Source organism: Mya arenaria, chromosome 7, assembly GCF_026914265.1.
Source record: "Mya arenaria isolate MELC-2E11 chromosome 7, ASM2691426v1".
NCBI classification, from domain to species: domain Eukaryota; kingdom Metazoa; phylum Mollusca; class Bivalvia; order Myida; family Myidae; genus Mya; species Mya arenaria.
The window spans coordinates 61,996,353-62,009,513 of record NC_069128.1 but is presented as its reverse complement, the minus strand read 5'-3'; the positions used below and the strand labels follow the sequence as shown (position 1 = coordinate 62,009,513).

General features: G+C 33.2%; 1 protein-coding gene across 1 annotated transcript; it reads left to right on the top strand.

The window, feature by feature from the left end:
- The first annotated feature begins 4,122 nt into the window (after positions 1–4,122).
- LOC128241850 (uncharacterized) lies at positions 4,123–12,119 on the top strand. The gene is made up of 6 exons (XM_052958957.1): positions 4,123–4,155; positions 7,474–7,536; positions 7,725–7,773; positions 8,084–8,181; positions 10,290–10,477; positions 11,793–12,119. Exons 2-6 carry the CDS (start codon positions 7,507–7,509, stop codon positions 11,929–11,931), a joined length of 504 nt encoding a protein of 167 aa, XP_052814917.1. The 5' UTR covers positions 4,123–4,155; positions 7,474–7,506; the 3' UTR covers positions 11,932–12,119.
- The last annotated feature ends 1,042 nt before the right edge of the window (positions 12,120–13,161 follow it).

Below are 13,161 nucleotides of genomic sequence, written 5' to 3'. Positions count from 1 at the left end.
AATGTTTCTTATGAAGGATACCGAGTTTAATTTAAATGAAAGGTGCTGACAAAACGGTATTTCTACCTTATTAGACTATAATTAATCACAGTCACCAAACGCTGTTGGTGACCTTATAAACATATGACTTTGCTGTGCTATTACCAATACGTTAGTGAATATTGTTAAGATCATACAATAAATAGTAAAGGAACAAACTGTTATAATCCAAATATATGCCTTGTTTTGAGGCACAGGGTTACGGCCCATCACACTGAACAAGATGTCTGATTCCAATACAATGAATGGTATTTTAGATGATTATATATTTAATATGCATATACAAAAGCATAAACACATACACATACACATATAAACACACATATACTTATGCTGGAAATTATGCAATAATTCTAAGTTCAAAAGGCATTGTATAAAAACATACTCATTTGATCAACGCAAGTCATTAATACATACTATTATGTTGTCTATAATACCTAGGTATAAATCTCATTGTTAGTTCATTGAAAAATGTGCACATGTTCAAATGTTTTGCGGAAGCCAGTAATGAGGCTTGCCGATTTCCGGCCACGCAGCATGCCCAAGTGTCGAATTTATGTCACCTAACTGTATAAAAGTGAACAATGTATATTTTTGTTTTATTGACATGTTTGTTAACTCAAAAGAAGGTACAACTACGTATACAGAACATGCAAAGTAACATTCATTCGTACATAAAAGCATTCTACTGTATCGTTTAAAACACTGTACAAATATCCCTCATTTTAAATTAAGAAAAAAGAAAGTAAAAATACAGGCAATTATATCACATATTGGCAATGTACGATAAATATTGAAAAACTATTCTAATATAGTTTTATTGAATACAATAGAAAACGTTCTTCAATTGAGAAAATATTTTCTTCTCAGGTATGTGTTTAAGGACTTGAACTACGTTTGCCATTAATAACTGATAGTAAAGTATAGTGGGCATTGAGCTTTAACCGGTAAAAAAAATCTAGGTTTAACTGACGTTAACAAAACTACAGAAATGACAAACGAAACTCTTTATAAAGTCTCAGTGTCCGCAGCCGATTCACAATGATTTTGAGATCGCCATATCTGATAATCAAGTCTAGCTCATTTTATTTGCGGAGAGTAGTATTACTTAAACTACTATTTAATGATACGGAGTTGATCTTACCTTTCAAATGAGAACGGTCAAAGTTTGTGTTTTTGGGACTCTCTTTGTAGGAACATATCATAATTGCACATTATATTTGACTTTACATGTATTTTAAGGTAAAAATCAGCTTGTACAATTCAAAGTGGTGTATATAAACATGTGAAATATACCAAAATATAATAACCAGGCATGTTATGGATATACATGAAAATATACAACACGCTATGAATCGATTGTATGCCTATGCACGAAACGAAAAGGGAGTAACAAATACAGTGAGTTGATTTAAACTATAATACTGCTATTTGTAAGTAGTATAAAAGACGAAACAATATTGATAAAGGAGGGCAAAGACTTAGCAAATCATGTTTACAGTTTTACTAATATTTATCTCTATACTCAGACAACTACCTATTTTAATTTAAGACTTTTTCGTAACTTCCATATTGAATACCTACTTAATATGTGTATATCCTCTATTTTGTATAAATAATACTCACGAATGCAACTGCAGGTGGAGCCGAGTGTTACTATAAAGCAGTGACATGAAATGGTTGAAAGCAAACATATTATGGCCACCTGGAAACACAACGCCTTTTGGTTTTATTTCATTAATCGAAGTTCCACTTTGATTAAGTTGTCGCAGTCCATATATTGAAATCATGGTAATGTGACAAATTATTGGCGTTTCAGATACATAACACAAGTCAAGTCAAGTTCGAAGAATGTTGTACAAAAGGCCTCTAGCCCATACACAACCCTAAGAGCCTACATAAATTATACAAACGTGATGGAATGATATGTAATGATTTCAAAACTAAACTACCATAACGAAAGTGGCTCTACGAATGCGAAATATATAAACATACAAGTTATGTATAATCAAAGTAATTTAACTGAATATAAAACTATTGATCTATAGTAAGGCATTCTCGAAAGTGTTTGCAATGTAAACATTCCTTATATCATTCTATAAAGGACCTATCAACCAAAAAATCGTATTCATCTTAAAAAACAACATACGCATAATAGGCAAGTGCATTAAATCTTTGTTTTCCATTTTGTCTACCAGTTTCAATATAAGGATAGGTACAAATCATCTAAATGGCGCATAAAATAACGAAAGTTAGCTACAGCTAAAACATTTAGATATGGTTTAATAATAATTGTCTATTATATATACATCTGGCTCCCAACGTTTTAAAAACTCACCCTGTAACCTTTTAGAATACTAATAACAGTAGTAAGGGCATGAATAATTTGGAGTATTACAAAAACAAGTAAGTGTATTGAATAAACGTTTTTATAAATATATATACATAGGAAAACGTCCTTTATTACCTAGACCCACATCAAAACAAGCATTTTGTTGATAATTTAATAACCCTATTACATCCAAACATTATGATGTACATTTTCAATTAAAACCATATTTTTCAGAGCCAAAAACTGTTACCATTATAACATAAGTGTCCATCAGCAATTATGAAAAAATGTTTTATATGGAACATAACAATAAATTCTGAAATGAACTAAGAACATGCAAAGAAACTGATTTTGTTTTAATTGACATTTGTTTGGCCATTTTATACAAATATAATCTATTTAAGGAATGTACGCCAACATGCCAACATGAGGTTATTAGTTAGTACTTTAATATCATATAATGGAAAATTGTATTCAAACTGAAGCATAATGTAAGTAAAATTGGTCATATAAGCTCATTGATACTGTTTGTTCCATTCCTAAATGAATTTCTTTCATGTTGTTAGTCAATCATTTCTGGTGCGCCTTTGAGATAATATCATTTTCTTATGACACTGCTGACTTGTATTGCAACACCAAACTAAGCCCATTACAACATCAACACACTGTAGTTATGCCTTTTTAGAGTAGGTATTCATGGAGAGCGTCGCGAAACATTATTTTAATCGTCTGTGTAACGTGAATATGACATCTAATATCGTCTCTAACCCAAACTGTTGAATGCTCCCTTAGTACTTTACGGTATTTGTTTATATTAGATGAGTGTTTTCTTATGACAATATTTTTCCTTTGCGAATTTAATCAAAGGTATGTGTGGGTGTGCCCACTTTTTGGATTAAACCATTATAAATAAAGCATTGTCAATGTTTAGGCTTATTGTTTCGTATTATCTGGTATTTAAATACATAACTAGGTCATGTTCAATCACAAATGGAAGTTTGTGATATTTTTGTTTATAACATAACTTACGGCGCAGGAGTGATATAACCCCATGCAATATTTTTCATATATAGCTAGTGTAATAACTATGCAAATTAGGTAACCGAATCACAAAATAATGTATTCATACGCGCTGTCAAAACGTAAACAAACATAAGAAACAATGTTTCAAAATGAATCCTGTCGGTCTCAACAAACTCAGCTCATCGATGTAACGAATAGTGAAGAAGGCTGGGCTCCAGCCAAACAAATGACCTTCTGATCACAGCGCCAGAAAATACCTTGTCCAGGAATTGAAACGTCAATGACAGCAATGATCCTGCGAACCAGATTTATGCAAAAATCGGGACATAAGAACATTGCATCTTTAAACAACCATAGCCACATAAATCCAAATCAACACAAGGAAATATCAAACATCCTGTACTCCAGTGAAAATACATGCACAATGCTCAGTCTATGCACAAAGTTCGCAAGCAATGCTCAAGTTCACACAGTCACTGATTCCACATAAAATCTCTCATAAAATCACATAAAATTAGCAGGAGATGGACAGCAGGTGATTATCATGCCAAACATTCCTTAAGATAGGCCTTTAACTCGTTGACTCCTATGTCTAAGTAGTTTAATTATAAAAATGTATGATATAACCATTAAACGTCATTGGTCTATATTCACTTACAGTACCATTGAAACTGAATTGTTCGCCTCTGTGCTTTCAGGCTTCAAAATCGTTCGACTATGAGCAACTGCAGCCAAAGAGGGACTATTACGAATATTTGAATGTAAGATAAATTGTAAAAAATACTATATAGTATGGCACAAATTATGTTTGCCAGCCAAAATGTTTGTATACATTTGAAATATTCCTTATCGTTATTATTCGCTAGACGTCTATAGTAACTTATCATAAATTGTATTAACATTTTTTTCTATCTCAAATTATTATCAGAATATATTGAGAGTTATTTGTTGCCTTGTGGTGTAAAATATCAATTTATTTCACCGAGTATTAATAGTAAGCAATATCTTCACGAGTGATATAACTTTTAAAATAATGAAAAAAAAATGAAACAATAATAAGAAATTCGTGTGATGAACATAATGTCGTGATATCATTTTGGCTACGCAATTTCAAACATTTCAACCCGGCATAGTAAACAAAATTTGTTAGGACTCTTAGTGTATGATATCGTCGAGATTATTTTAAATTATTTATTTTACAACAATTGTGAAACAAGCTTCTACAACTTATATTAATCACTCTCGTTGGCACGATGTTGCGCGAGAGTGTGGTCTTGTGTTTTGGGGGAAACTTAAGTCCCCGGAGGAAACCCACTTGAAAGACTTGGTGACCACAAACCAAACTCACATGCACCCAGGCCGGGAATCGAACCTAGGTGAAAAGCGAATGCACTAATCACTGCGCTTACCGGACAATCAAATGACCACCATGACCATTGTCGAGATTATGTAAATATATTTGCAATTTTGATTATAACTTCATTTAGGTGTATCTTTGAGTTGGCTAATAATACTGTCCTTTCAATCAATATTGAAGTCATCAATTCATTATTATCCATATTAAAATACGATCAGTATAATTCAAAATTAGGTTAACAAAATAAACATGTTCATTCCCTTTGATATTAAAGCGGTTTGGTTGGTGTTTATTCGAGTTGGCGCCAATAATTCGTGTCCGATTTCTAGGCTTAAGGTCACAGGCCATTATGATTTATGATCGCATATCGAAATCAGGTATCGTCGTTTCTACTTTGGACATGACATATTAAAATTAATGCATCGAGGTATTAATATGGGACGTATGTTTTTATGCAGTTTAGAAAAAGTGCGAACTAAATGACGTTGATTTGTATTTAAATGGCAGCAGAAAATAACTTGAATAAATATTGGCGAAGAACCAAGGGGAACAGTAAATAACGCAGAAAATAAAATGTTTTGACTATAAGTCTCTGCCAAACTTTACCCTCAACAAATAGTTAAAACGCCCTCACCCATTATCTGGTTTTATCAATTTAACTTTACACTAGCAATACGCTTGCGAGATGAAGGTAATGCTTATATATCTCAGTAAGACATATAGGTTCATCAGTCACTGTTATGGAACTAGCTTATTTTATTAACAAGTCATAAATTTGCATTAACTATTCTTAGGTAATGACTGGCGCTTCTAGGTTGCAGTTTGGCCATCAGAATATGTTTTAGATTCGATTTTGAATTGCTTGAGAACAGAATAAACAGTAAAAGGAGGAAATCACGCTTGTCGAGTCTACAGCCTTTAAAAGCTTTCAGCGCTTTCATTGGCTGTTTACTGTTTAAAATATATTGGCAGATGAATTTATCATATTATGTCATACTAGGGCCCGCAAGACAAAAGTTGAGGTCAAAGTTAAGGTCATTGCTCAAAATTAGTTATATTTTTGCTGTCATGTTGTAAATAGCCATATATCGGGATATTTAAAACTATGTTTGCATATGTTTTCACCATGATCAGCTGGCGTGTCGTTGGCAGGCCACATCTGAAGACCATAGTGAAAGGTCAAATACGCATCAAAGGGTCATTTGTCAATTTTCGTGGTATTGTCAACCATAAAGGTGTCTAGACATTTTTTGACTCAAATATTAACCATGAAAACCGGCGTTTCTTGTGAAAGACCCATGTTAAAAGGTCAAAGGTCAAGGTCCCAATCCAATGTTAATTGGTAGAAATTCCTTGTGCAATGACTTGTCATGGCTGTAGGTTGTCAACATATCCGCTTCGAAACAGAAATAATTATGTCACCATACCTAGACGTATTTACTCGAAATCAACAATCCCATCTTCCATAGATTTGTGGAACCGGCTTGATGTTCACTTTCGTAACAGTAACCCGCTTAATGCATTTAAGGCACGTTTAAAAGATAGATACAAAGGCTCAATTGTTCCGAAATATTATTTTGTCGGGGACAAACTTTCAAATATCCACCATACAAGAATCAGAAATGCTTGTAGCAACCTTAATGCACATTTCATCATAAACTTTCTTCGTGATAATCCTATTTGTGACTGTGGACAAGGCACAGAAGATGCAGAACATTATTTCTTTAAATGTAGTAAATACGGCGAAGAACGCGTGTTATTTTTTCGAAATACTCGAATATTTCATCCTTTAAGAACATCAATGTTTTTATCTAAGTTCTTAAGTTCATAAAATTTACGAAACGTTTCTTTTGATATCACCCTCAATCACGATATAAATGGTCTGAGATGTTATTACATTGTATTTTTTTCTTTTGGTGGCAACCAATTCTTTTTTATCTCTAAAGTAATTAACATTTTCTATTCTTCTAGTTACGTTTAATCATATATTTTAACGACATTGACGCTATATTGGCGCATGGGAAGGGCTGAAACTAATGTTGTAATAACTTGTAACCGAACCCATTTGTTCTTTTTGTTTTATTTGATTGTAAGTGTACGTGTAAATTGTATGCAAAATAATTCTGTTTACAAAAGAGCAATAAAATATGATTAAAGTTGTCAACACATTGGATATTTTTTTTTAAATCATTTAAAACAAATGCCCAAAATACCAAGCTGGTGTGTTGAGTGCGAGGTCAATGTTTTACTTATTTGGTCTGGTCATTTGTCAAACATTATAGACGTTGTATCTACCCGTATTCGTGGGTAACAGGCCAAGGTCTTATTTAGGGGGAAATAGGACAGTTTGTTTCGTATTTTCGTTGGTTTGACATGCCAACGATAAATAAAAAAATCAATATGGCAATATGACTCCCCTATTCATTTAAATCAGCAACCTTGATCAGAACTGTTTTATCACTGATCCATTTAGCAGCGTGCTTGACATTGTTGTCGTTTCGTCTTCATATATAGAAACATTTATAGCACATAAAAATAACTTTATCCACAATTTGCCAAAACTTTAAAATTGCTCAAATTGAAAACCTGGCTTCGCCGCCTTAAATTTTAGATCATAAGGTCATGATTTAGGAAAGATATAAACATTTAAACTTAAATGAAATGTAAACAGGAATATCTCTTAAAATATAAAGTATGTTCAAACATGTCGGTATTTGTTTAGGAACAAACAAGGGTCGACGAGGGGTTAAATTATATGGATGTGCGCTCGGGTCTTCCTAGAGAGGTAAGAATGATCTTATTAGTAACCATACTACGAAATATACATGTTGTATAGACAAACTACGCCTATCAAAAACTATAATTATTAACACATGTATATGCTTTGTTTGTTTCATAGTGTGTCCTTTTTCGAAATGAGTTGAATACACCAACCATTCATATTTCTCCTCATTAATATGGTTTGCTTTAAAGGTATGGGCGCAAATTCGGGGAGATTGTGCATTCTACAATACACTTAACTGTAAGTTCCCCTTACACAATTACATAGCATTGATGTAGATATTCCTTTAATAAATTGACAACAAATACTTAGTATCATTCATACTATATATTAATGCTTGAAATGTGAATAGCTACGTTTTGCTTTTCACGTGAGGATTGATACGAAACCGTAAACAAATAAAAGTTGTACATGCTATCGTTCGTGATGGCTGTTAAATAAATTGATTTGTTGCACTTTTAACAAAGGGATCTAAAACACCAACATGTCTGTATGCTTAAATCAATATCTCAAAGTTCACGTATTAATATATAAGTCATTTTGTTTTAAGGGACACAGCCTATTGGGACAATAGAGGTCAGGGTTTGCAAGATACCATGTGATATGCCTATCAAGTTGAAGTTTACATTCCCGGAAGGTATTCAGATGGTAATAACTATATATGATTTCTTACTTTGTAAATCACAAGTTTTGATCTGACATTATAGCGCAAACAGCATTTTGATTTCCCATGAATCATGTAGTTAACGTGCCGTAGCAATTTAAAGGCAGTGGGACATGTTAACCAAAATCGTCTTGATTTGTGATTATAAACAACCTTTCGCATACAGACTGCCTTAACGGAAGAAGTTTTTTTTTGCCAACATAATAAGTATTGTATTTTCCCAAGTTATATCATCAAATTAACGTTATCATTTAAGTATAAGCAAACAGAGATTGTATTCTATTTTTTATGTTCAGGATCTAGGCACGATCAACTCTGACACAGTATAATGTGTTATATGTCATTATATGTCTTAATGAATTGTTTCATCATAGTTCTCGGAAAGTCAGTTATTGAAAACACCTTGAAAGAAGTCACTGATATTAAACGTTACCATAAGTCTTAGGATTACTATCAAAGTTAGCAACAGCGGTAGGCCATTGCAATGCGTTGTCTATTTTTAACACTACATTTAATTATAACTTCACAAAGAGTCATGCAATACAAAAGGAACTTATAAGCCGTGAAATACATATGTATGCTAATCATTTTGATCGCAAAAGTATTTGTGACCCCAGCTTTCGGCTACGTATTTTATAGTCAATATGGCGTAAGTAAAATTGGATGATATGGAGTCATTTAACCTTACTTTGTGATGGTCATGAACAACTGTAAAGTATTAAAGGAAATGAATGAAAGGTTTCTGTTAAGTGCAATTTTCTCTAAAACTTAAACTAGACGCTAACGCCGGCGCGAGGGCGAGTAGTATAACCTTCCTTGGAAATAAAAGAATGGTATACTGGACATCCATGGAGTCGCGTCACTGTTGGTCTCGCTGTATTTTTGTAATTAATTTTACATTGCAAGGTCATTTACTTACTTTGCATTATTTTGTTGAAAAAAAAACACAACTATTATGCTTTGGATTATGATTAATATCTTTAAAAGTTATTGACCAAATATATTCAAATCCTTGTACCTGTATATTTTTTATGTAAAATCTCTCAAAAATGTATGACCTTGAAAATAGTTTCTAATGTTTACATACTCGTATAATCGTCTAGGTTTGATCCCATTAAGATCCTACAAAGAATTGTTAGGTTAACTCCTGCTCTTTATTTCTTTGGTTATACTCTATTAATATATATGTTTTTCATAACAAGCTAAGCTCTACGAACGTAACTCTGATAGGGAGAATCATAAAAGGGCCTATCGAGTCACAGGAAACTTTACCGCTGACTAAAAGAAACTACAGTTCTGATCAAAGCCATTCAAATGGACTGTTTTAAATATAAATGCAGTATTAATTTCTATGGCACGTGTATGTGCCAGATTTGATCTCCGAGTATCGCAACAGGAGGAAAATAAAGCGACGGCTTGCAGTTTCGGTCGAGTTTCTTACGCGTGTGGATGCCGACGACTTACCATTAAACTATACTTTATTTACACATGAAACTTGGCTTCATTAACCTATGGACTTAAAGCGTCATTGTCAGAAACATGTAATCAATACATCAAGTTTAACATTGCGCGTATGATTCAAAATGAAGAATTGTTTTATAATATAACCAAGATCCTTGTAGGAAATTGTCAGAGGCAAATTAAAAAAAAAAATCGTACGGACATGCATCAACATTTGCAATGAGCGCTTAGGTACCAACAATTAGAAAATCTAATATGCATGTTTTATGCAATTTAAAAATATACATGTAGCATTGACCCTGTGCCATTCAATGGTGTTTATGTTAAAATTTCAACTAATGTACTTGTTTCTGTAGTTTTGCATATAAATGTGTACATATAAACTTGAAAGTCTTGTTGACAGGCAATAACTTAAGATACTTTATTTATTGTACTGTATGTTCTTTTAACACTTCGATTTAATATTGTTTGCAATATTCGGCCACATGGGTCTATGACATTCTGTTCTGCTCAATGATCTTACAATGGATTTATTTCGATTGACCTGAAATAACTAACGAATATGCCCATAGTTGCGAAATATGTTTCATTGAACTTCGTATACGAGTATAATCTCCCCTTAATCATTTAGCAGCTGCGCCATCCATCCCCGGGAAAGCCGTATGAAAGCGCCAAGTTCACAGTACATTTGAAGACAGACCGTGAGAGTCTGCTAGTGTGTAGGATGTTGAAAGCAGCGTTCGAAAGAGGGCAGATGTTTGTCATTGGGCAGGATGGGAAAGTTGGGCTGGATGGCATCTCATTGCGTCATGATACCTGGTAAGTACAGTTAGGGCCAGCTGGCCTATAGGACGCCGACGGCGGCGTTCATAAGAGGATTGGTGTTTACTGTTTGGAAAAGACTGGACAGTTGTCCTAAATGGCGTCTAACTGTATAAAGTGGTGTCTCCTAGATGGATAGAACAACCCGTACTTCATGGTAAAATTAGTTGAACAGTAGTAGTAAGAGTTCGCAGGTAGGTAGGAGGTCAGTGGCGGCGCTCAGCAGTGGTCTGATGTTCACCGTATGGTTTAACTAGAGGGTAGTAAAGAATGGCGTCTCAATGAATCATAGTCAATGGTCTCAACACAATGATTGAAGGTTAGTTATATTGGTAGTGAATAATCATAATAGTAAGCATAATTATATATAGTCTTTTTAACGCGATAAGGAGACGCCATTCTGACTATTAATTGGTAGTCCAGTGGAGGAGTTCAATGCGGGTAAGGTTATTTACTGGATGCAAAACAAAGTATGTTTGTATTTTGTGTAGTTTGTACCAGCTGTAACAGTTGACGCACATTTATTGATTGAGAGTGAAGTACTGGTTGTTGTGTCATGGTTTGATGAGATAAAGTATTGGAAAACTGTGATTTATTGGAGGATAATAACTACGGTGACAAGTATTATTTCAAAAATATAATGAATTTGATTAGTAAAGCATAACATTCAGTAGTGATGCTACTCCTAACGTAAATAATCTTAATTAGTTTTACATCGACTATTACTGTTTTATATTTGCTTTAACATAAAACTGTCTAATTAAATTAGCTTATCTGAAATTAAATCGGATGAAATCAACTTAGATGAATAAATTACACATTCATTTGTGTTTTTATATCGACTGATATATTTAAAATTAGGATAAAAGTTATGAAAATAGATCAATCGTGAACCAAGTAATGCAGTGAATATTACCATAAAGACGAATTGGTTTATAAATTTTACTTATTCTTAGACCCTTCATATAACAATAGATTTAACAAGCTTGTATATGTATAACATTAAAGTAGTTTGTCACAGAGAAAATACAGTAACGAGAATGTAGAATAAAGTGAGGAGAATTGAATAAATACTGTGAACATAGGAATCAGTTTTCTTTTTCTCAAACTTTTTAACACTGAAGTTTAACTTCTCATAGAATGCATTATAATTATTAGTAACTAGTTTAACTTTAAAAACTGAACGATAATTGAACAACAAACATGGCAATTCAGACCTAAATAATGCGGACACTTGCAAAAATTGATGTATATCTTACTGTTCATGAACATATTTTGTCTGTTTTGCTGTAGTTTGTACTATTATTGTTAGCCAGATGCTGCTACCTTATATGTCATACGAGGAGAACATACAGCAGGTTAAAGCGGAGCTGGAAGCAAAAGGCATCACAGGGGCAATCATAGATCTGACCGAGGAGCTGGAAGAGGAATTTACTTACTATGGTGTATAACTTTCATCGGTGACCGTCTTAAATACTTAATAATTCATACGAAAGTACTACAATGAACAATAGCGTTACTAGAGCTTAAGCCATGTTTTTAAAAAAGCACAGAGTGCTACAGAAAAAGGATATGGTGCAAAGAGTTAATAAGCACACATTGAATCGGGCTTTGAGGAATTTAAATACTGTGAACTTGACACAACATGTTAGAAATGAGTTTAATTAACGTAGATTTAGTTTTCAACTGCAAGAAGTTTGTGTGTTTGTTTTGATAATAAAGTGTTTTTAACAAAACAAAGATATGTTTGATTATCTAAATCATTAATTCTAGAAATTAGAAAAGTGCAACCTAAAACGGCATGGTGCAATACCCTCCTTTATTTTAAATTAAGCCCTTCGCTACATACTGTTAGCTTGTAAATGATTGCAAATACAAATGTAACGAGACAATCTCCGTAACATATATTGTATTGAGATTGAGTTAAATCAAGGTATAGGTAAAGCTAGAAAATCTGAAAACATTATACAACACACCATTTACATGAATTAAGGAATACAACAATACTTCAAAACAAACTATTTACATGAAGTAAGGAATAAAAACATTACAATAAAACACACCATTTACATGAAGTAAGGAGTACTTTTTACTTTAAGTTGCGAAATCCCATCTGTACGGGTAACGTTTCGTGTGGGCTATTTTTGTGCACTTTGTCATCAAAGTATTTGAACATTGTAAACGTTAAGAATGCACGAGGAAACAATTTATGCAAGTTTCAGTTAGCCAAATTTACAGCTAAGTACCGCAAATGATTTATATACTCCAATGTATCTGTTTATGGACACAGCTCTACGTACATGTACACGTACAAGATATGTTATGCAATTATTTTATTAGTTTTCAATTTATCAAATCGTGTTACTATACATTCATGGAATGTAATTATTGTCACACAAAGTTGGCAACTTCATGTGAATTGTGAACATGATTGCACAGAATTTCTAGTTTCAAATGCAATTTAACGTCTAGGTCATACTATGAAGGCGAACATGCTAACCATGGAAGCGAGGCTGGACCTTGCAATACGCAGTGTAGATAAATAACAGCATTTTTAACCTTAACGCACGCTAGTTGTTTTAAGTTGCCCTTGTCAACCTCGTCAACCTTGATGCAGCTTACTTTATAGGTTAAAACGTTGCAAAAGGACAGGAAATACCCATTATATATTCAAAATATAA

What these genes read in the sequence shown, in the direction of transcription:
- LOC128241850 (XM_052958957.1), top strand. Translation starts at nt 7,507, where the DNA reads ATGGATGTGCGCTCGGGTCTTCCTAGAGAG. An exon ending in GCTCGGGTCTTCCTAGAGAG is followed by an intron (nt 7,537 to 7,724) that starts GTAAGAATGATC and finishes TTTGCTTTAAAG; the next exon opens with GTATGGGCGCAAATTCGGGG. An exon ending in TCATTGCGTCATGATACCTG is followed by an intron (nt 10,478 to 11,792) that starts GTAAGTACAGTT and finishes TATTATTGTTAG; the next exon opens with CCAGATGCTGCTACCTTATA.